Below are 25,058 nucleotides of genomic sequence, written 5' to 3'. Positions count from 1 at the left end.
AGATTTTTGACTTTGACAATTGACGCAATGCAGATGCGCATTGCGCAGCGCGGTATTTCAAAATATTTCCGTATCGTGATATCAATAATTATCAATAATATTCCATTTTGAATTAATAATAAATAAATCCTTCCAAAAACATACGTAAACAGATCTTCCTATAAACTTCCCTGTTCAAATAACTATTTAACCGTAAACTATTTGTCATTTAAACTGAATACAATAAAAGAAAGTTACGTATTCGTATTGAATTTTTAAATGCATTTTATGTGACTAATATTCATAAAAATGGAAGGTCCTAGTGAAAAATTAGTTGTTTACAAACAGGAGAATCGGTATACAAGTAATAGAAGTGCCTATCAAGTGGATTTGTGGTGTGAATTCCAAAAAAGATGGATGGTTCTTGGTGTTTTGATTGCAGTCGCGCTGGCGGTTTTGGCGCCAAAATACGGGGCGATTGGAGGCAATACAGCATGCACATTTCACTTAGCACGCATAGCACTTTCAGCCATGTAATTATCATTTTTTCTAGACTTAGATACTACTTCCAAACAATACTTTATTCAAAACCAAATAATCATTCTAAGAATTTAATTGAAGCTTAGTTTTTTAAGATCTATGCCATTACATATTATCTACCATTGCTTGATTCTAGTTTTCATTAAATATTAAATATCTTTTAAATACTAATAATTTTAGTAACATTTCAACTTGAATCTGGTAAGCTTTCTATCCTGATAACTACAATAATATATTTAGTAAGTATAATATAGATGAACTTTACAATAATTAGGAAATTCATTTATTTCAATGATGATAAAATCATAATTAAAACAAGACAAAAATTTTGCACAAAAAAAGCTATTTTAAAATATTATCAAGACAGTATGAAGCTAGCCTAGTTTACGGGAACAATAATATTTCCTAATATTTCTATTAATAATGGTCTTTCATTATTAAAAAATAAAAACACTGAATGCATGAATTTGCAATTTCTGCACATTTATTTCTTAAAACAAACATTTTAAATGAGTCCTCTATATTTTATACAAATTTTTCCAATCTACTTTTAAAATATCATAATTTAAGTTTATATAATGTATCATAATTTCTTTCTTTCTTTCTTTCTTTCTAAGTCATCCTATCATAATGTATTGAATACTAGCTCACCGCCTGCGGCTTCGCCCGCACTTAAACCTTATAAATTATATTCTATAACCTTCCTCTTGAATCACTCTATCTATTAATAAAAACCGCATCAAAATCCGTTGCATAGTTTGAAAGATTTAAGTATACAAAGGGACATAGATAGGGACAGAGAAAGTGACTTTGTTTTATACTATGTAGTGATTGATGATAACAAGTAATTATTTCCACTAAACAGGACCGCTCCAACATCTCTCACCCCTCCCGCTAAGTTTCGTATACTTCACGGCAGGCCGGAGTAAATCACACCCGGCCCGACCTCGGTTGTACCTGCTCACAGCGTTCCACGCGAACATAGCGGCGGTGGTGCTGTGTGCAATGACTGTCAATGCTTTGTCGCTGGCCGTGGATAGGCGGGTTATGGAGGGGTACGGTGTGCAAATAAAGTTTTAAAACTTCTTGTGTTTTAATTTTGTTTGATTTGTAGTACATATTGCGCGTTGTGTTGTGTTTTTGGACTGTGTGGATGAATGATTTGGCATTTAGTAGGGTGTGCAAAAAATAGTTTTTCAACTGCCATAGTGTAAGTTTAGAAATAAAAACCTCTTATCGCGTTTAAATCGTGATTTATATCATTACTATACTTCACGGCAGGCCGGGGTAAATCACACCCAGCCCGACCTCAGTTGTACCTGCTCACAGCGTTCCACGCGAACATAGCGGCGGTGATTCTGTACGCAATGACCGTCAATGCTTTGTCGCTGGCCGTGGATAGGCGGGTTATGGAGGGGTACGGTGTGCAAATAAAGTTTTGAAGCTTTTTGTGTTTTATTTTTGTTTGGTTTGTAGTAGTGTTTTGTGTTTTAGGCTGTGTGGATGGATATTTCGGCACTTAGTAGGGTGTGCAAAAAAGAGTTTTTGCAAACGTAATAATTGCACGCCTCATAAGCGAAGCGTTGAGGTGGGTACTACTGTCACTTCGCGCAAAACATCTGATTTTTCAAACTTAAAATGTCTTTATGTATCATACATTGCACTTGTAAGATAATACATACACACACATATTAAGAAAAAACACTATTTTTAACATTCATGATATTTTTGATGTCATTTTTGTTATTTAAACTAGTTAAAAAACAGTTTAAAAAAGTTCTGTCTTGGACGTCCGTGTGTCTGTATGTGTGGAGGATTTTCTTGTTAACACGATAGCGACCGAAATAGTTTACTAATCGAGTCTTTTTTTTTCTCTTACGCTTGAGTATGCTCAGGAATAGAACCCTTTCATTTTTCAGGATCTGATTCGATGTGGTTTAATTGTTATTAAATAAACAAAAATAATAATTAATAAATAATTATTAAAAAAAATTATGAGGCGTGCACTTTTGGATTTTCCAAACTATTTTTTTTGCGATTTTTTTATGTTGCGTTGTTTTTTTTTTGTGGTATAGTATTTTTAGGTTGTGTTGTCTTTCTTTCGAATTTTATGGATGAATTAAGGGATGAATGATGTCAGTACGGTGCAAAAAAGCATTTTGAGAGTTGTGTTTTTCGATTCTAGCGATGAATGATTGAGCAGTTGATAGGTTTGCAAAAACGTTTATGTTTTTTCTCTTTTTGCTGTAACTACTTTATGTTTGCAAAATGGCATAAAATATATATTTCCTTCAACACATTTAATTAATTTCAGAGCAATATTAGCAAGCGCAAGTGGACCATGTTCCTGGCTGTCTTTAGCGTTATATTCTAAAGTGACGCCATATTTAGCCATTTGCAATTATATCGTATCGCTGCTGACGGTACCGCTGTTCCATTTATTGTTGGTAAGTTATTTTTGCTTCTGTATTGTGTTGGTAAGTTATTGTTGCTTCTGTATTGTCAATACAATACAGAATACTTACCAGTGTAAGTTATTATTGCTTCTGTATTCTGTTGGTAAGTTATTATTGCTTCTGTATTGTGTTGGTAAGTTATTGTTGCTTCTGTATTGTGTTGGTGAGTTATTATTGCTTCTGTATTCTGTTGGTAAGTTATTTTTGCTTCTGTATTGTGTTGGTAAGATATTTTTGAAATTTATTCCTAAGTTAATTTTGCTTTTAAATTCTATATTTGGAGAGGTAACTAATTAAAATCATATTTTCATCGATCATAACAAAATTATTTTAGAAACAGTTCTTTACCGGAAAAATCAATGGAAAATTACATTTAATATCAATCAATCAATCAATCGATTTTCTTTCAGTGCGGTAAGCCACCACTGCCATCATTGGAGGAATTAAAGTGGGTGGTGATGACGTCATTGCTACCATTTTTAATTGGTACATGCGCTACCAAAGAAGAGACAGGTAATTATGTAGTTAATTGGTAGTAAGTAGATTTAAGTAGTATATATAGTTAGTAGTTTTTAGTAGTATAGTTGATTTTAGAATTTCAGTGAAAATATAATTTCTGTAGTATTTAAAATAAAATGAATTGAACTTAAAATCGGAAAAGTAGCCTTTCTTGTTTTATAATAATAAAAAATAGAAAAAGCTGGATTTTCGCGCCAAAATATAAAATTGTATATCAAGTGGCAAATTATATTTACTTCAATAAAAAAAAAGATTATTGGAACTTTAAAATGAAGCACTTTAAAATAACAAACACACTATATTTTTTCTTTAATAACACCTGTTTGTATGTCTGTCCATACAGTATCCGTCTGGAGCAAGTTCTCAGCCCTAATGCTGGTCTATTTAGAATGCTGTTGTCTTCTTGTGGAAGCTGAGGGTGTTTTATATGTGTCCGATGTCGTCACGACACTTGTTCTTGGTGAGTCGTCTTGTGTAAATTTTTATTCTATGTGTCAGAAGTGAAACTATGTATATTTTAACATCATGTGCTTTTTTATCATAAAAAGAAAGTTTTTTATTATGTACTAATGTTATCTAGATGTCAAATAATGTTTTCTCCATAGTTCCTAATTTCCGAATCGGTGGTAAATGTTAAAAATATGTAATGACGATTCAAAAGTGCTTCTAGAAGAAGTCTAATTGAATAAATAAATGTTTGAGTTTGAGTTAAAATAATTGTTTTTTCTTGCAGTAATAAGTTGGCTCATAACAGTGGCTGCGTCTAGTTTTCTCTACTCAAAATGCAGAATTTTGGATTCGGCTGAAGCTCAACTTTTGTTACTAGTTTCTGTGCCTAAGTCTACGCAAATTGGTGAGTTTTAGTATAAATATCATAATTTATAATCTATTTATGTATTTTTTTAGGTATAATTGAATTTTCCTGATAGGCAAGTAATGTGATGTTGATTTTTTTAAAGCATGTAACTACCATTATTCATTTATGATGTATCGTTTCCAAAAAATTTTTATGTCTTTTTATGATTAAATGTAGTTTTATTATTATTTATTATAATGAATACAGAATTTTTACTTAATACATAAGTACTTGCTTATGTGTAATTTAATGATAAAATTTATGACCCATTTTAATAAGTTTAAAAATTACCTTCTTTTAAAAATAATAACTCAATTTTTTTTTCAGATTGGGTAACATCAACATGTCCAAAATTGGGACTATATCGTCTTCCCGCGGTTTTCCTCGCGCCGACACAGGCTTTGCTACTTTCTACTATATCTTATGAAAGTAGCATCACCAAAAGCCTACCCACTTAAAAATATAAAATTTTAACTTCTACCGTCCTTTTGAAACCCATCGGTTCAGCCGTTCCTGATATGGTGATAGCTTCTTAGTTCTTTAGGATATAGTTAAATAACTGCCTTATAATGTCTTAGACGGTTTTAAATTTTTAAATGCGATTTTAAAGAAATAGGTAAATAGATAGAAAAATAAATCGATTCTAAAATCACTAACTACCTAATGGTGGATGAAGACCCAAATACTAAACAGGTAAAATTTTAATAAAATTCATTAATTATGGTATACTATTTTATTCTAGTCAAAAAAATAACAAAAAAACATCTAAAAAAATAAAATCTTTGTTGAAATCGGTAAAAATGTAGTTAGTATGCTAGTTAGAAAATGAAAGTAATAAAAAGCCTAAATAAAGTAATACTTAAATAAAAAAAAATGTGTGCGTGTACTAGTGTACACACGTAAGAAGTGAAGCTTCTTTATGACCTTATTTTTCAAAAAAAAAATTACTATTTGCAACTTTACAGAAATACGTTAATCACGCGTAGTAGGGATAAGAAAAAGATGGCGCGTAACGGAAAAATGTCACGCGTAACGAAAAAATGTTACACTAAATTTTTTTCCAACCCCGATAAAGAAGTTTCACTTCAAAAAACACGCAAGTAAAAAAAATACAAACGCATAAAGAAAAAGAATACACAAGTTTTAGAATCGCTTCGATCACATTGAAAATAGACAACTTGACTCACAATCACGTTTTAAAATTGTCCAAAGAAAAACTATGCCTACGCGTGTATTAGGCATACTTTTCTGTTCATACAATACACTTTCAACATTACTGCCACGAAATAAGGTGGTAATTTCAATGAATCACTACATATTATAAAGCAAAGTTGCTTTCTCTGTCCCTATATCCCTATGTATGCTTAAATCTTTCAAACAACACAACGGATTTTGATACGGTTTTGAAATGAAACTTCTTTAGGTGCGTTGAGAGTAAAATTTCAAGGTCGCGTCATGGCAATACCGTCACGTTATGGAGTAAGGCGACGATTTTGGTATCTTTGAATCTTGCCAAAGAAGTTTCACTTCTGACACGTGTGCTCGGCTCACCCTCTTTTTTAATAGATATATGATGATTCTCGATGAAGGTTTTAGTATAATATAATTTATTAGGTTTTAGACAAAACCTAATAAATTATATATGACGGAAGAAGGGCCCAAAGGCTATTTTTAAAAAGAGTGACGTCAGCAATTCTGACGTCACCATCATCAGAGCAGACGCTCATACTCGAAGTAGAACGCCCGTGGGTATTTTTACTGCCTTTTTAATCTGCGTGGAAATTATAGAGAGAGCTCCGAACGCTCCGACGGCCGGCGAGTGAATGTGCTCTGTGCCGTCGGGCGCTCGTATTTAAAGCGAACCATGACTCACAAGAATTAGTTTGAGTGTTGCCACTCGAATTTTTACAATGAATTTTCATCAGTTTTAACAAACATTAATTATTTCGTTAATTTAATTGTTTCATTAGTGGTTGATTAATGAATCAACCACTTATTTAAAAAGATCAAAGTAAACTTTAGCTAGTTATAATTATTTAGTAGTTTGAGGGTAGTCGTTTATCGTCGTTGCGCCGACATATATATATATATACTTAAACCTTGAAGAAATCGGGCGAAGCCGCATGCGGAAAGCTAGCTATAAAACATTTCGACGACCTTTTAATAGGCGAGTGTGAGTCTGGTTTTTATTCTATCCTAAAAAAAGACCAAAACTGAGGCCTTATAAGCAGTAAATAGTAATATATTAAATAGCTCAATTAGATTATTTTAGAATATAGAAAATAGACGACCAATCTAGGAGAAATAAAACACAATATATATATTATTAAGTTTAATCCACTTTATTATGCTATTTTTCTTCCATTTTTATGTACTAGTCATGGTTTTAGCTAAAAAGTCCATAAATTTTGGTCTAACATAGAAATTATAATTTAAGTACAGTCAGCAATATAGGTTGTAAAACACAATTATTGTATATTTTAATTTGAAAGCGTCTAAAAACGATTTTATGAGTGTATAATAATTACGAATAAAAGTTATCCTATTTTGTGTGTGTACTACCACAGACTAATAATAATATACTACGTATACAAGTACTACTTTTTAATGTATTATTATAGGTATGTAAAATTTTATTTATCAGTAAAATCTCATTAATTTTTTGTTTCATGTTTTTTCATTTTTTTTATGTACCTATGTAATGATAAGAAGGAATTACAGTCTCAATTTTATTAGATAGATTACTAGACATCGGATTATATGCATTTGCATATTTGCATATGCAAATGCATAAAACTCGCTAATTACGGCGTTAGTGCATATTTTAGCCTTTTTCCCCAATAGTGCATATTTCGTTAAGTAACGGGAGTTTTGATTGGTCGACTAACCTTTATTAGCCAATCAGAACGCTCAGCGAGTAAACAAACCCTATTTTGGCATGGTAAAATGGCGAAAAATTACAAAATGGGCTCCATTTTAAGTAAATTTTGAGCTATTCAAAATAGGGCTAGATTACCCTAAAACTTAAAACATGGGTTGAATTCCAAAAAAGGGCTAGATTTAGCCCGGAAAGGTCTAAGGTGGCAACACTGGGCTCGCGGGTGACAAACGTCACAAATTTGCGCTCGAAAATTAGGTAAAAATTGTATATTGGCACAAAAACTATACTAAATTTCATGAAAATTTCACTGTATTTGTACAATCTTTGATTTAAATATATAAAATAATAAAGGTTTTTTTATTTTGTATTGTGCATATTTTAGGCATATCAGTCGTTTTTAGTGCATATTTGCATGCATATTTTGGCATTTTGTTAGTGCATATAATCCGATGTCTTAAGATTACTATTACTTGTATTAACTTAGACAAGAAATAATAAATTTGTTTTTAAATAAGAATTTCGTTTTATTTGTAATCAGCCCCAGTTCCCAATATTCTAAATTTATTGTTTATTCATTTGATTTTCCAAAAATACTAGAACTGCTAACGATTTGAAATATATTTTATTACTAGCTGACCCGATATGGACCCGATAGACGTTGTAATGTCTATTTAAATACGAATATATTAAAAAGCGCCATCTATTGCATACTAAGTACTTACTCATCAACAGATGTCGCCAAATTATGTAAGAATGGTTTTTAAAAATTTGAAAAAAAAAAATTTTTGCTTCTATAAACTGAGATGTAACCTATCCTATCTTTCAAGTTAGATCAATCTACACCAGGGGTGCAATTCAAATTTAAAATCGGTTCAGTGGTTTTGGAGTCCATCGAGGACAAAATGACACGTGCTTTTAAGATTAGAAAGTCACCGATAGGTATTTTTACTAATACTAGCTGTCCCAGCAGACGTCATGCTCTATTGATACTTTTTATGTTTTCTTTCCGTAAAAAAACCACACAATGTAACTAATGTAACATAAACATTACCATGACATTACCCTACTTCCTACGAAACCTGATGAAATTTTGTATTCCTATTGGGTAAATAGCCAACATCTATTTTTCATACCCCTAAGTTACAAAAGTAAGGCAGAAAAACGTTTGCCGGGACAACTAGTAGGTATTATTATAGTCTATAGCCCTCAGGGATCACGTACTACGTTTAATTCTTACTCATGATGTGCATTTCAATCACTTCGAAATTTATTTCAATGAATTTATGAAAAACTATATTTTTGGCCTCGGTACCTATCTATTGTAGATCACGCTCAAATATATTCAATGTACAGTTTTGAATTTCCCACGATTTTATTATAATATATAATATATATAGACTTCTGGATGAAACGAAATTTATAGATTCCGATAGATGGCGCTGTATTAAAAGATATGAATATGAAAAGTAGGCTAGATTGCACCATGTTACTTTAGCAATAATAAACAATATGTTAAAGTAACGGTTAGGGAAAATATGAGTTGCAACATTTGACTTTAACATTAATTTCAACACTAACTATAACAGCTTACATTTCGCCGGTTAGAGCTATTGTTAACGTTAAAAAACCAGAGGCGTCAAATACAAAATGAGATGACATTGAATTGATAACTTTAATTTTGCTAAAAAAATACACTGTTCCAACCCATTTCGCTGTCACTGCTAAAGTTACCGTTATTGTTATTGTTAAATTTGACAGTGACCTTAACTATAACTAAAATATATTAATTTTTAGTAATTAGTTAATCTGTTCTCCTACTGATTTAATAAGTAGGTATAAAAGTTGCATCAATGCTAGTTACTCACACGTGTTTTAATTGACAGCATTTGAAATCATATTTTTCTAATAATTTTATTTGCCACACCAAATAAGAAATATAATGGAATTTGTTACTGATAAGTTGTTTTTTTTCTGTATTTTGTGAAGTTATATATTCGTTTCTGTATTCTATTTAATATATTTTTATTTATGCAACAAAAATTGGTGTTAAAAAACTGTTGTTTTTATGCATTTTTTATTGTAAACTTGCTTATAATTACATCCTTACCCAATTTTGATCTCTCATTCTAGCAATCGCTGATAAATTTTCTGATAAATCGTGGCTCAAGTGGTTTTTCAAATATCATAAAAATCTCTTGTGTATTTCATTTTTCTATGTATTTGTATAATAGAAATAAAACGATACAATATAGTAACTATATATTTATTTAACATTACTATGGCTACAGACACGAATAATTTACATAACTTTAAGTTGATCCAAGATAAATTCTTCTTTTTTTACCTGAAAAGAGAAGAATTATGAGAAATTGGTATTAAAAAGTATAATATTAGGTCTAAATAAATAACTTGTCAAAAATAGGAGAAAATATAGGCCACAATGCGTTGTGTTGAGTCACAATATAAGTTATAGTACATCCACATCGCGAGATTCTTCACGTGGTCAACATATTTTTTTTCATTGCCGTGGTATGGCAAAAACACGCGGGTTCGAATCCCGCCTCATGATAGAATATTTCTACTCTTTAAAAATTTATATTTTATATTATCCCAAGACCCAAAGCCCAAATCTAGCGACGTGCATCTTTTACTGTGATCACGACGAGCTGTGATCTAAATTTTCGCTCAATTAGCAATCACGATCTTTGAAAAGAAAAGCGTTTTCGTTACATTTCTTTTAACTCAGGACTGGCTATGAGATATAAAACTCATGGAGGGTTGTCGCGTAAAAACCACAGGAAAGTTCTTTGGCATATTATTATGTAGTTAGATATAAGTGACATATTATGTAATATTGACATGATTTAAAAGAGCAACTATGGAGTTTCTTGCCGGTTCTTCTCCGTAGATACTGCTTTCCGAATCGGTGGTAAATGTTAAAAATACTTATGTAATGACGATTAGAAAGTGCTACTAAAATATAGTAGTCTAATTGAATAAATGAATGTTTGAGTTTGAGTTTGAGTGAGTTTGAGTTTGGCTGAAATTCAAATTCAAATTCAAAAAATTCAAATTCAAATTATCTTTATTTGCTGAATGTAGTTACATAGGTACAAATTTTATAGGTTCTTAGACATTCTGCTCGTAGTCTGAGTAGTTCTGAGTCCATTTGAATGATTTTTAATCAAAAGATTCCCTCTACCCACTACCCCTATCCTCTCCCCACTCCCCACTTCCCCCCACACATCCCCACCCACTCCCCTTACCCCACTCACCTACAGCAGCTGTGCGGCCACCCCGAGCTGCAGGCCGCGCGCCGGTGCGTCCCCGCTGCGGGCCCGCACCGGCACGCAGTAGTTCAGCTCCACGCGAGCGGCCCGACCGAGGCGTAAAGCGACTCCGGCGCCGATGGACACGCGTACAGCGCTGAGTGCTTCGACTATCGCTTGGTCCTCTGCGATAATTGCAGAAAATACGCAATAAATATCGGTATAATGGCAGAAATACGCAATAAATGTCAATATGTAGCAATAAACAGGCAATAGGCACCCAAAAATCCGGTAAAAGCAAACTATATCAATCTATAATTGTTTTTTGTTCTTGTAATTGTACTAAAATCAAGAAATTTAGCTCCACGCGAGCGGCCCGACCGAGACGTAAGGCGACTCCAGCGCCGATAGACACTCGTACAGCGCTGAGTGCTTCGACTATCGCTTGGTCTTCTGCGATAAAGCCAGAAATAAGGCTGCCTGTCCACCGGAGCGGAGCGAGGCAGCGGAGCGGAGAAACGGAGAAATATTAACCAATAGGACTGCACAAAATCGTGATACCAATAGGACTGCACAAAATGAGATTTTGTGCAGTCCTATTGGTTAATATTTCTCCGTTTCTCCGCTCCGCTGCCTCGCTCCGCTCCGGTGGACAGGCAGCCTTAATCACTACATAGTATAAAACAAAGTCGCTTTCTCTGTCCCTACTCCCTATGTCCCTTTGTATGCTTAAATCTTCGAAACTACGCAACGAATTTTGATGCGGTTTTTTTTAATAGATAAAGTGATTCAAGAGGAAGGTTTTAGTATTACGCAGTTCAATAAAGAAACGAATCTTCAATGGCGGCCAAAGTATCATATGTTTTCGGCAATATAACAACAAATTACACTCCATTGACTTAAAAAGTTATTAAATTTGAAACGTTATAAAATATGGAGTACCGCAAGGAAGCATATCAGGGCCACTTTTATTCTTGATCTAAATAAATTCCTATTATATAACAAATAAAAATAGCGTGTGTGCCGAGCACACGTGTCAGAAGTGAAACTTCTTTGGCAAGATTTAAAGATACCAAAATCGTAGCTGACGTGACGGTATTGCCATGACGCGAACTTGAAATTTCACTCTCAACGCGCCTAAAAGAAGTTTCACTTCAAAAAGCACAATATAAAAACATACACTGACCATTATAGATGCTACACTACAGTTAAAAAAAATAGAAACAAAACGAATATCATAAAAAGATCCTAAACTTACAAAAAAAACACAAAAATAAACAAAATACGTACCGGGATGCGCCAAACAACCAGCATTTACAAATAAATGGGATCTAAACAACTCCCCCAGGCCTCCCTTCCCGGGCTGAAAGGGGAGCGGGGTGAATAGGTGGAGACCAGAGGCCCAGTACATCTGTGGACCAAAATTTAAATAAATCTATACATCTATACTAATATTATAAAGCTGAAGATTTTGTTTGTTTGTTTTAATCTCAGGAACTACTGGTCCGATTTGAAAAATTCTTTCAGTGTTAGATAGCCCATTTATCGAGGAACCAACTGTTCCTAAGATTAGCGCGTTCTTCGCGTCTTCTGCCTGCCTTTAAAATTTCTATATTATAATATACTAGCTTTCCGCCCGCGGCTTCGCCCGCGTTTTCAAAGAAAAACCCGTATAGTTCCCGTTCCCGTGGGATTTCCGGGATAAAACCTATCCTATGTGTTAATCCAAGTTACCATCTATATGTTAATTGTTTAAATAGTTTAAATATGTGTGCTAAATTTCATTGTAATCGGTTCAGTAGTATTTGCGTGAAAGAGTAACAAACATACACATACACATCCATTATCACAAAAATTTTCACAATTATAATATTACTAGCGGTCCACTCCAGCTTTGCCCGTGGTACATATCTCGCAATAAAAAGTAGCCTATGTCCTTTCTCGGGTATCAAAATATCTCCATACCAAATTTCATGCAAATTGGTTCAGTAGTTTAGGCGTGATTGAGTAACAGACAGACAGACAGAGTTACTTTCGCATTTATAATATTAGTATGGATACAAAAAAAAAACATCACAAGTGCAAATTTTTTCGTTCATTTCTATTACCTACCTATATTTTATCTATAAAAAACACCTACCGTGCCCCCGGTAGCGAGTCCATCACTATGGGGCCCCGCACCCCTCTGCTGAAAGCCCCGTAACGTCCCGGGGCCCCCGAGATAAAATAAATCCGCTAATTCCGTCCCGAAAACGTCGTGTAACACCCCCCCTGCCCCGGTCAATTGGATCACCTGTAAAGTAGATATTTCAAAATAAATATTTTTTTCAAACTCAAACTCATTTATTTGGCACCACATTATACAGAAATAAGGTAATTAAATAAAAACAAACAAAAATAAGAAATACAAAATAAAATTTAAATTAAAAATTAAAAAATAAATAAAATTAGTGTGATGCCAAAACGGTCCCCACGTCAGCAAAAGTTACAGAGTGTTTCTGTAACACTGGTTTTCAGTGAGGTATTTCAGGACAAATTTCACACACGGCACGATCTGATCCCATACTAAGCTTTCGCTTGTGTTATGGAAACCAGATAGGAAACTATAAACTTCGATTACTAAAAATCAATTATATTATAAGTAAAAAGGTGTATATAGAGTTACAAAAAAGGGCATGTGCCGAGCACACGTTTCAGAAGTGAAACTTCTTGGCAAGATTTAAAGATAACAAAATCGTCGCCTTACTCCACGTGACGGTATTGCCATGACGTGACCTTGAAATTTTACTCTCAACGCGCCTAAACAAGTTTCACTTCAAACATGTTTTATTCATTTTACACCTCCACACAGCCATACTTTGTTTAATTAATTAATTATATAATTTAATTAGGTGATCTGTGATACCGGTTAAAACCCATTTCAGACACCAGCTCCTCCAACTCCAGCTTATTGTTTGATATTTTTGTATGCATGCAATGATATTATATATAGAAACAAGAGGTAGATACGTCATCAACGCACCAAAATTGCTTCCGTGAATTGGTCCTATTTGGGACCAATGCAATCAGTCAGATTGTCACCGGTCCCAGTGAGCGCATGTGCCGATAGGTACATTAAAGTTGTCGAAAATGCCTTCCTGTGTGTTCAGAAAGTGCACGTATTCGTGCAAAAAAATAAAGAAAGATAAAGGAATATCATATCACAGGAAAATATATTAAATGATTACAGTTTATGAGTAAAAATAACAATTTACAATTCTTTATGAATGACACATGCTTGACACTTGTATTGAAATAATGAAAGGGATAAAACATTGCTTCAATCACTAGTGTGACAAAGATAGCGTACACTGTGTTCAAAGATTATCATGTAGATACGATTATTAAAAATAGGACGGTTATTTTATTAATTTCGATTTGGGTAAATAAGTACTTGATTATTTTTATATTTAAATCCACACAGTGCATGTAATTAACAAATATATCTATTTATTATATACAAAGAAATCGTGATGGCAAAAATGTTTTTTTGCAAAAATGATGTTGAATATACGTATATTGTACATTAAAGAAAAGATTATCGCTACTGACGAAAAATGCTATTTGCTTTTCTGTAAATAGCTATTGAACATACATTTTATTTGTGTTTTAGATAAAAAAGGCTTATACTTCATCCTTTCTTTTATTTCATCCTTTTTTTTCATCTAGGCACCACTATTATTATATCCTACAAGTTGGAGTGATGACCTTGTACGAGTTTCGGGAACTGCCTTGAAACGAATAGCGTAAGATCGGTCCTTATGGAATTCTATAAGGAGGACTATGCTCAGCAGTGGGTGTTTATCGGGTGAAATGATGATGACCGAAAACGAACACCATAGCTAGTAATAAATACTTAATACAGTTATATCTCCAAAAAAGTTTTTTCATTTTAATACAACATCATAATAATAATTAAATAGTAAATGAAATTGTCACATTTGTTTACTTGTGCAGGAAACGTAACATCTATAACATTGAACCTTCTGTGTCGTTAGTCTATGCCAATTACCATGGCAACTATTTGTTTATTTATATTTAATTGGTGAATTCTTATGACTTTTGCTTACACCTGCGCGGAAGTGACAAACTATCTTTGTCTTTTTTGTTTATATCATTTTATTAGAGCCATCTCTCTTATACAGTCTGTGAATGTAATAAATTAAGTAAAATGATACTTGTATTTGTGTGTGCCTGACACTGCATATGAAGCATTTTTTTTGGATATATTGTGAGTATATAACGTATCTATACATAAAATATCATTGTATGCATGTAGATTAATTTATGAGATTGGGAATTGTGAGGAGAAATAAATAAATGATTTGATTTGATTTGATACTTACAAAACCGGGCGCAATCTCCTTATTGGCCTCCGCGTGTAACTCCGTCTTTATATTGGCCACCCCCCCTCCCAGCCCCGCGAGCTCGCTCGAGAACTGAACCCAGGTACCGCGAGTTGGGAAAATGTTCTCGTCTCTGTGGTCCACTGATACTATGTGACGTATGACTGATTTTAGCACCGGACCTATGGTAATTATTAATATTAATATCTATACTAATATTATAAAGCTGAAGAGTTTGTTTGTTTGAACGCGCTAATCTCAGGACTGGTCCGATTTGAAAAATTCTTTCGGTGTTAGATAGCCCATTTATCGAGGAAGGCTATAGGCTATATATCATCACGCTAAGACCAACAGGAGCGGAGCAATGCGGGTGAAACCGCGAAGCACAGCTAGTTATTAAGATAATTTTTAATGAATCCGGCTTGAAGGACCAATTTGTTGCAACACACAAAGATTATTGTACAGTATATTTGAGAAATATTGTATGAATATTACAATTAATGATTTAAAGCGTAAGTATATGTAATGTATGAATAAATAATTGTTCGGAAAAAATATTTCAGTGTTAGATAGCCCATTTATAGAGGAAAGCTATAGGCTATATATCATCACGCTAAGACTAACAGGAGCGGAGCAATACGCGTAAAACCGCGGAGCGCAGCTAGTAACTAATATAATTAAAAAACAAACCAACTAAAACTCATGAAATTATTGTTTTGTCACCGATCCCTGACAGGTATACAAAGTTTAAACCTGTCCGTTAAAAGTTGGTTAAAATCGAGTCTAAAGGAGTCGGTTATATACAAACATACAGGTGAAGCTAATAAAGGGGCTTATAAATATTTATTTAATGATAACGATTGATAATTTCCATGTTTTAATCAGTATCACTACATAGTATAAAAAAAAGTCGCTTTCTCTGTCCCTATGTCCCTTTGTATGCTTAAATCTTTAAAACTACGCAACGGAATTTGATGCGGGTTTTTTTTAATAGAGTGATTCAGAGGTTTTAGTATATAATTTATTAGGTTTTAGAAAAAGCGGGCGAGGCCGCGGGCGGTAAGCTAGTAATTTATAAAATAAGCATTTTACAAAAGAGAATACACATTAGTAATCGTTGGGAATATGTTCTTATCCCTGATACTATGTTTCGTAAGACTGACTTTAACACCGGCCCTATACAGTGTGTCCGGACATGACATACCGATATTTGAAGGGGCTATTCTCCAGGTATTTTTATCGACAATTCAACCCCTCTACAGTCCCCTACCTCACCCCCCTCAAAATGGTTTTCGAATTTTTTAAAGTATGTTTCATCACTCTTATCAATTAAATTTGTTTAGTGGTCCCTAGAATAACTTGTTATTGTTCAAATAGAACCAAATTTAGTATTTTGTGACACTCACTTTCGAAGTTATTACAATTTTCATAAATTCACTATCCGAATTGATAGGTTTGCCATTTTGAGGGGGGTGAGGTAGGGGACTATAGAGGGGTTGAATTGTCGATAAAAATACCTGGAGAATAGCCCCTTCAAATATCGGTATGTCATGTCCGGACACACTATAGTGAAGTCCCGTGTCCCCTTAGTGGGGTAAGGGGCAGATGCATTATACATCTGTTTCACTGATCGATTTTCTTTAGGGACAAGTAGGTGATCAGCCTTCTGTGTCCTGCCAGACCGAGACATTTTTTTTTCTTCGTCTCCACTGGGAATCGAACCCAGGCCCCTCGGTTCTACGCTCACGCGTCAACCACTGTACCAAGGAGGCGGTCAATACATACCGGCCCTATGGAAGATCATTTTGTCATGAATCCGGCTTGAAGGACCAATTTTTTGATACGAACTATTTATTTTAAGTGAATACACGAATTATTGAATCCAGATTTTACCAAAAAAAAAAGAATAATAAAAAGGATTGAAATTACAACTTCTGATATTGATAGTGTTTTTTAACCAATTATATTATTAATAAAAAATATTTATAGAATTAGAGGGTAGATAGAAAACACTCACCACTGCTCTCGCGTACTTTGAAACTTGTGGTCTTACTCAGTACAGAGGTATCGCGAATCATACCTTCCCATTGCAGGTTGTGTTTTGTCTGTAATATAATAAATAATAATCAGTTTTCGTAATAAAACAGACGAAATATGTCATCATTATTAAAAAATCTAAAGTTAGTTGTACAAATTAAAGATTTTAAAGGCGATTTATTCATTACAATCGCGCGAAACATCGGGATAATAATCTATACTAATATTATAAAGCTGAAGAGTTTGTTTGTTTGAACGCGCTAATCTCAAGAACTACTGGTCCGACTTGAAAAATTATTTCGGTGTTAGATAGCCCATTTATCGAGGAAGGCTATAGGCTATATATCATCACGCTAAGACCAACAGGAGCGGAGCAATGCGGGTGAAACCGCGGGGCACAGCTAGTTAGAAATAAAACTGGAGCACTCGATTGCAGGAAGCAATAACAAATATATAAATCAAAGATTTCAAAAAGCCAAAAACACTAACTAAATTTCTCAAAGCAAGATACACTTAACTAAATAACTTCACACTTAAATAATTTAGAAACACTAAAACTTACAGCAGGTGAAGATTTAAAAGCCATGTCTAGCAGAACTCCTCGATCTAGGAGTCTATACCCGGACCATGGGTATTCATGATTCTGTTGATATACTGTAGTGGTCAAACTGCAAAGAAATATTATCTTAGAAGGTCGAAAGGTTTTAGTGTTATTTTTTAGGGGTGATTTATACGAAGTATATCTTCTAATATATGTATAAAACTCAAAGGTGACTGACACAGTGATCTATCAACGCACAGCCCAAACCACTGGACGTATCGGGCTGAAATTTGGCATGCAGGTAGATGTTAGGACGTAGGCATCCGCTAAGAAAGGATTTCCCGAAATTCTTGCGGGAACGGGGAAAAACGGGGATGCACGTACAAAGTCGTGGGCGGAAGCTAGTAAATTATAAAATATCACAGCTTATTTTTAGAATTCTAAAAGTACATTTCGAGGAAGTAATTGCATTACGTTAAAAAATATTGGATACAAAGGAGAATGGGCATTTTACTATGGAAGTTGGGCCTGAACCCTTGAGTTGGACCAATACACATGAGATATTGTTTTTATAATAGATCATAACACATACATAACGGGAAAAATATATATAAAAAAATAATCAACCGGGTTTTTGTACAGTCATATCAAGTTTTATTTCTTTGTGTATAATATTTTTTGCAATAAATAACTGTTATAAGACAATGACAATATCTTTATGTTACTCCAATTCACTTTCACTTACAAATACGTACTAATCTTAAGCCTTCTAATAACCGAAATACACTAATATTATGTTTTGTAACAGGTATCTAGATACCGTGTTTATTATAATTCAACGTAGTTAGACGTTTTTTGTGGTTAAACTCAGTCACTTCAGTGACATTTAGATTTATATTTACTTCACTGGAATTAAAAACACCGTTATTGTGCGCAAAATAATAGCCAAATAAATAAAACTTTTTGCCTTGACTGTACAAGAACCCGGTTGATTTATTTTTTTATTTTATTTTTTTCGTAAGTTATGTGTAATGATCTATCACAAAAACAATATTTCGTGTGTATTGGTCTTAGCCAAAGTTTCAGGCCCAATTTGCCCATTCTCCTTTGAAAATTATCACAGGACTGTGAACACGCATTGTGATTTGGAAACAAGGTGGTAAAGATCATCTATACTAAACTAATACTAATATTATAAAGCTAAAACAATAATCTAAACGAAGACGATAATTAAATTAATTATCATTAACTCAAAAGTAAAACTCACACAGGCTGCAAACCGCTCCTCGGGAACGGTTTTGTAGCCGCCACATTGAAGTTGGACGAACTCCTGTGTCCAACACTGTATTCAGCTGATACACGCTCACCGCGACCGGCTACGTTGGGCAATCTAATACCTACAAGGTGGTTTTATCTTTAATATATATAAATCTCGTGTCACAATGTTTGTCCTCAATGGACTCCTAAACCACTTAACCGATTATAATAAAATTCGCACACCATGTGCAGTTCGATCCAACTTGAGAGATAGGATAGTTTAAACATGTAGGTACCACGGGCGAAGCCGGGGCGGACTGCTAGTATGTATATAAATATGTATATCCTACAATCCTATCCTACTATTCTACTATCCTACTAATATTACAAATGCGAAAGTTTGTGAGGATGGATGTGTATGTGTATGTTTGTTACTCTTTCACGCAAATATTACTGAACCGACTACAATGAAATTTAGCACACATATAGAGGGTAACTTGGATTAACACATAGGATAGGTTTTATCCCGGAAATGCCATGGGAACGGGAACTATGCGGGTTTTCCTTTGAAAATGCGGGCGAAAAGCTAGTAGATATTTATCTACTAGCTTTTCGTAAATAGAAACATTGATCTTGGCGGACAGGCGCGGGTTCGAATCCCGCTTAGTGATCGATTTATTTTGTATTCTTTAAAAATTATGTTTACAATGCATTTGAATGCCATAAAACAAAACTATCAAATTCAATATAGATATATATAGTTAGAAATAAATCCCCAACTGGCAACCCGAACCGAGTGGGAGGTTATAAAAATGAGTTGAACAGCGGATTTAACACAATTTGTGTTTGGCTCTCGGACGTAACGGTCGTTTTTGGTTGTGTTTAGTTGCGTTAATTATTATTTTGAGTCGATTATTATTTTATTGTTGAAGGTAGACATGTAAAATCATTTTGTAAGGAATAAAACTTTATTGGTTGAATTTAAAATCCCTAAGAATATTATTATAATGATCTAGATTCTAGATACCTGTACTTCACGCACACACAAGATAATTCTAATAATTTAGTTACTTGTTCATGACACATGAATTTATTATATCCAATACAATATTTATAGTCCTTTCCACCTAAGATGATTTCTGTGACACATCGATTTTTGACACGTGTAGAGATGTCGGTTACTGAAATCGTATCAATTGTTTCCGATAATCGATAATATTCTATATGGAAATGAAATCGATTTGAATAAAGTACCAAAATTAGTTTTTTCGGCATTTCGCCAACAATTAACTAAGGAAACTTAGCAAACAACAGCAACAAAAAGTCAACTATAACAATTAGTAACAATAACAGAATATCACGTAAAGTATCAATATAAAAATGCAACTTGTATACAAGACTGACGCACTCATACAGACGATTGACTCGATTGACAAACGATCACAAGATGGGCGCCGATTATATGATTTTCCAACTCTATGATTTTTCAACGATCCATTTCATGTACACGAATTGCGTAGGTATTATATTTTTGTGTTATTTTATTTTATTTTTCATTATATTAAACTAAACAATACTGTTTTTTATTTATAAGCTTAAGATGTTTCATTTTTATATTTTTGGTAATAATGCCGCCATAAAATAAAAATATTGTGCACTAAAATTATTTTGACTTTTTAAACATAAAATTCGTAATTCGGAACACGATGAAGTGTCACAGGAATCATCATAGGTGAAAAGGACTATAGTATTGTTTTCTGCACATGACACACACAAAACACTATTTAGTCACTTTTTCAGGTCCGGGAGCTTTTACAGGTGCTTTAACAGGTCCGGGAGCTTTTACAGGTCAGGGAGCTTTTACAGGTGCTTAATCAGGTCAGGGAGCTTTAACAGGTCTGGGAGCTTTTACAGGTCAGGGAGCTTTTAGAGGTCAGGGAGCTTTTACAGGTCAGGGAGCTTTTACAGGTGCTTAATCAGGTCAGGGAGCTTTTACAGGTCAGGGAGCTTTTACAGGTCAGGGATCTTTTACAGGTGCTTAATCAGGTCAGGGAGCTTTAACAGGTCTGGGAGCTTTTACAGGTCAGGGAGCTTTTACAGGTCAGGGAGCTTTTACAGGTGCTTAATCAGGTCAGGGAGCTTTAACAGGTAATTTAACAGGTCCGGGAGCTTTAACAGGTGCTTTAACAGGTCAGGGAGCTGTAACAGGAAATTTAACAGGTCCAGGAGCTTTTACAGGAAATTTTACAGGTCCAGGAGCTTATATAGGTGCTTTAACAGGTCCGGGAGCTTTAACAGCTGCTTTCACGTCAGGGAGCTTTTACACGTGCTTAAGCAGGTCAGGGAGCTTTTACAATTGCTTTAACAAGTCAGAGAGCTGTAACAGGTAATTTAACCGGTCCGGGAGCTTTTACAGGTGCTTTTGAACATGATGAAGCGTGTATACTGTATAATCTTCCTAACGAGACATTTTTTTTGTCAGAATTATTGTACAAAGCAAAATTTTCATTAAATTAAAATTAAAATTGAACAATTTATAACTACATAGTATAAAGCAGTCACTTTCTCTGGCCCTATGTATGCTAAAATCTTTAAAACTACGCAACGGATTTTGATGCAATTTTTTTATAGATTGAGTAATTCAAGAGGAAGGTTTTAGTATATAATTTATGAGGTTTTAGACAAAGTGGGCGAAGCCGCGGGCGGAAAGCTAGTTAAAATATATACCTACTAGCTTTCCGCCCGCGGCTTCGCCCGCGTAGTTCCCGTTCCCGTGGGACTTTCGGGATAAAACCTATCCTATGTGATAATCCAAGTTACCCTCTATATTTGTGCTAAATTTCATTGTAATCGGTTTAGTAGTTTTTACGTGAAAGAGTAACAAATATCCATACATGCAAACTTTCGCCTTTATAATAGTAGAAGGATTCTTCACTGTTCACACACACACCCATACACATGGCAGACTATTTATTCTATCTTTTTTTTGTATCTTTTATCTATCTTTTCCTTTCTCAAACTCACCAAGAACAAGGTTCCCTTCATTCTCACTGACCGTCGTGTTCACACCGCCCACTATACGAGATAGCTCTTGCACTTGGAACGTCACCTGAAAATTTATAAAAACAGTGGATTATATTATAAAACTTATTTCTGTTTTTAATTTGGTTAAAAACTAATTAAATATCCATACAGTCTAATTATGTAATTATTTTTCTCTCTTACATTAATTAGATTAACCTCAAAACATTTTTAATTATGTAGATAATTGTCTTATTTTGCTCATTAAATTTACGAAAGAAAATATATTACTGGGACAGGGATTCGCCCAAAGAATTTTAAAATTGACATATTATGTTTCAAGTTCGATTGATAAATGTTTCAAGTCCGTATCGATTAATTCACTTAAATCGATGTTTTTAAGCAAGTTACCTCTCTTCAAAGATAAAATTGATAGACGTCAAATGTTGCCTATTAAATTGGCTCGACTATAAAAAGAACTGATATATCTTAACATTTTAATGCTATAAAACTACAAATTAAACAAGTTATTATTAACAAAAACTAAAATCAGTTAAAAATCTTACTTCCAACCCTTCAGGAGTCGAACCCGGACCACTGGACACATCAATTAGTACACCAATGTCTTTAAAACAACCCAATGAATCGAGCGAACGACGGACCTGCAAAATACAAATAAAATATTTAAAATATTTATTTGACACTATCATTACTATTTAGATTTTTATAGTATTTAAATGCTATATTAATTTTTTTGAAACAACAGAAAAAATTATATGACGAGACAGGATTCGAACCCACGTCTTCCGCCATTCCGGACCAACATTAAAAAACAAAATACTCTTTCCTTATAATTTAAGTGATGAATTTTTTTTCTTTGAATAAATAATTATAAAAAAAAATATCTTATCATTAAGTATATGAAAGAAAACGAAACAAATCTAAACAGTTACAGTTATATCTCACACTAAAGCGCGTCACACACGGTGAAGATACTATAATATTTTATCTTAAGATACTGTAATATTTTATATTACAGTATCTTAAGGTATCCGGTATCAGGGTTCTGACCATCATTTTTCTTTTTGTCATTGCGTACTAAAACCCCTGTAGAACCGCCATCCTGTTACAAATGACCCCCAAAATTTCGAGTCATATAAAATATTACAGTATCTTAAGATAAAATATTATAGCATCTTCACAGTGTGTGACGCGCTTAATTCTAACATCATAAAACACACACCTTATGAGCTCTAAGTATGACATCTTCAAAATCAGTAGCATGAAACAATTCGTCCACGGCACTCTTGACTATATCATCTTTAGTTCTATTCAAACCGTCCACGTGCACTCGGTCTACACGAGCCTGTAATTATTTTATAAAGTTGAATATCAAGTTAAAATGAAAATCTTAATATATATAAATCTGGTGTCACAATGTTTGTCATCAATGGATGGTCCTTAATAACTTAGCCGATTATAGTAAAATTCGCACACCATGTGCAGTTCGATCTAACTTGAGAGATAGGATAGTTTAAACATGTAGGTACCACAGGCGAAGCCGGGGCGGACCACTAGTATTATATAAAAATGAAACCCGTTTCGCGTTGTCACGGCATCACGTGTGAACGGCTGAACCAATTTCGACAATTCTTTTTTTATTATATTCCTTGAAGTACGAGGATGGTCCTTATGTAGAGAAAACGTAAATATGTACCGCGGGCGAAGCCGGGTAGTAATTAAAAAGACAAATGTGCCTTTTTACAATTAAAATATTATTTGTGTGCATTATAATTAGCATTTTTATAAATGTAAAAAGTATAATTTATCTATTCCTTGAAGTATGAGGATAGTTCTTATGGAAAAAAACCATAAACATGTATCACGGGCGAAGCCAGGGCGGACCGCTAGTTTATATAAAAAAACTATAGCCTTTATTCAGATTACTAGGATTACTATAAATTCACAAAATACTCACCCTCACTCCATTCAATTTGATTTGCGGCTTAGGAATCCTGTCGTCAAGTTCGATTGACTCATCAAACTCAAATAGCCCTCCACCAACTGTGTTTATGTCTTGTTGTGCCTTAAATAAAGTAATAAATGTTTAATTCTCATATTAAACTCAAATTCAACCATTTATTTAACACTTCTAAAAGCATTTTTGAATCTTCAAAACATACTTTTAATCCATCAGGCCCCGGAATCACAGACACAATAGAAAATCTATTGTGTCGCGGCCGGATCTGGCCGTTCAGGGCTCAATGGGTTAATGTTTCTAATCGGCAAAAAAATAAAGTTGGGAAGAACTCTGGTTACTAGCTTTCCACACTTATAATGAATAATATAGTACATAGTATAAAACAAAGTTGCTTTCTCTGTCCCTATGTCCCTTTGTATGCTTAAATCTTTAAAACTACGCAACAGATTTTGATGCGGTTTTTTTTAATAGATAAAGTGATCCAAGACGAAGGTTTTAGTATATAATTTATTAGGTTTTAGAAAAAGCGGGCGAAGCCGCGGGCGGTAAGCTAGTATATAATAAAATACGAATCATAGTAACTATGTGTCAAATAAACACAGTTCTTCTGTGGGGATGAAGCTCCCCTAGTACAAGCTGGCCCATCTCTTGCCGAAGCATGCTCGACTCTAATGTTTATATATATTTAGAAGTTAATTCGTTAAATAAATTCATTTTAATGCAATGTTATTATAATGTTTATTTATCATATATTTACCCATATTTACACTAAAACTATATAATATCGTAACTGTATTATGAGAGATAAAATTTCTAATAACTAATTAAAATAAATAAAACGGCTTTTTAAGAAATTTTACCGATTATTGTTTAATCAAAGTTAACCTTAGTAAACCAATGTAAATATCACGTTACAAAACGATAAAAAATCACTATACTGTACCTTGGCGTGCACAGTACCCATTTCTATTGATTTTGGTTGATTCAATTATTTATGAATTGGAAATCTAAAAGAAAATTTGGAATTTTTCTTATTTTTAAATTACATAAATATTAACTTGGCAGAGGCTGTCATCGAGTTTGACAGATAATATATGTCATGTGTCATTTTTACTCTATACTTGTCTATTCTTACGAAAACTGGCATCTTTTTAAAATACCATCTTTAATAATTCTCATTACTATTATTTTAAACGCACGAAATTAATAGTGCCTTTTTTATTTAGTGGTTAAAGTTAGGTGCTTCATAATAAAGTTTTTTTATATTACAGTAAGGTAAGTACCAAGCACAGTACCAAGTAAGTACTTCTCCCATGACTTCTCTTTTAAAAACTTT

At 33.7% G+C, this 25,058-nt stretch overlaps 2 protein-coding genes across 3 annotated transcripts; one reads left to right on the top strand and one right to left on the bottom strand.

Moving 5' to 3' along the window:
• The first annotated feature begins 154 nt into the window (after positions 1-154).
• Positions 155-4,887, top strand: LOC149475518 (uncharacterized). The gene is made up of 7 exons (XM_089713279.1): positions 155-463; positions 1,385-1,574; positions 2,834-2,966; positions 3,386-3,488; positions 3,838-3,954; positions 4,228-4,347; positions 4,678-4,887. The coding sequence occupies exons 1-7, from the start codon at positions 289-291 to the stop codon at positions 4,806-4,808; spliced, it is 969 nt and encodes a 322-aa protein (XP_089569405.1). The 5' UTR covers positions 155-288; the 3' UTR covers positions 4,809-4,887.
• Positions 4,888-9,478: 4,591 nt separating this feature from the next.
• On the bottom strand, positions 9,479-24,802 carry LOC149475517 (sorting and assembly machinery component 50 homolog). 2 transcript variants are annotated; one of them, XM_089713439.1, is made up of 13 exons: positions 24,666-24,802; positions 23,720-23,827; positions 22,985-23,107; positions 22,308-22,403; positions 21,745-21,829; positions 18,731-18,860; positions 17,485-17,590; positions 16,903-16,990; positions 14,886-15,067; positions 12,641-12,793; positions 11,791-11,911; positions 10,507-10,685; positions 9,479-9,575 (listed from the first exon to the last, which is right to left on the bottom strand). In XM_089713439.1, exons 1-12 carry the CDS (start codon positions 24,684-24,686, stop codon positions 10,507-10,509), a joined length of 1,392 nt encoding a protein of 463 aa, XP_089569565.1. In that variant the 5' UTR covers positions 24,687-24,802; the 3' UTR covers positions 9,479-9,575. The 2 variants fall into 2 exon arrangements, with proteins under 2 accessions (XP_089569565.1, XP_089569566.1); XM_089713440.1 differs by lacking the exons at positions 9,479-9,575; positions 10,507-10,685 and adding an exon at positions 10,793-10,953.
• Between the last annotated feature and the right edge of the window lie 256 nt (positions 24,803-25,058).

The sequence above is a fragment of the Colias philodice genome, chromosome 30, assembly GCF_061535455.1.
Source record: "Colias philodice isolate Cphi_HAF_F1 chromosome 30, ilColPhil1 Martin Lab GWU primary, whole genome shotgun sequence".
Classification (NCBI taxonomy): domain Eukaryota; kingdom Metazoa; phylum Arthropoda; class Insecta; order Lepidoptera; family Pieridae; genus Colias; species Colias philodice.
This window is presented reverse-complemented; position numbering and strand designations above follow the sequence as displayed.

What these genes read in the sequence shown, in the direction of transcription:
- LOC149475518 (XM_089713279.1), top strand. Translation starts at nt 289, where the DNA reads ATGGAAGGTCCTAGTGAAAAATTAGTTGTTTACAAACAGGAGAATCGG. An exon ending in GATAGGCGGGTTATGGAGGG is followed by an intron (nt 1,575 to 2,833) that starts GTACGGTGTGCA and finishes AATTAATTTCAG; the next exon opens with AGCAATATTAGCAAGCGCAA. An exon ending in CGCTACCAAAGAAGAGACAG is followed by an intron (nt 3,489 to 3,837) that starts GTAATTATGTAG and finishes CTGTCCATACAG; the next exon opens with TATCCGTCTGGAGCAAGTTC.
- LOC149475517 (XM_089713439.1), bottom strand. Translation starts at nt 24,686, where the DNA reads ATGGGTACTGTGCACGCCAAG. An exon ending in TCATACTTAGAGCTCATAAG is followed by an intron (nt 22,404 to 22,984) that starts GTGTGTGTTTTA and finishes TGTATTTTGCAG; the next exon opens with GTCCGTCGTTCGCTCGATTC. An exon ending in TGAAGGGAACCTTGTTCTTG is followed by an intron (nt 18,861 to 21,744) that starts GTGAGTTTGAGA and finishes ACCACCTTGTAG; the next exon opens with GTATTAGATTGCCCAACGTA.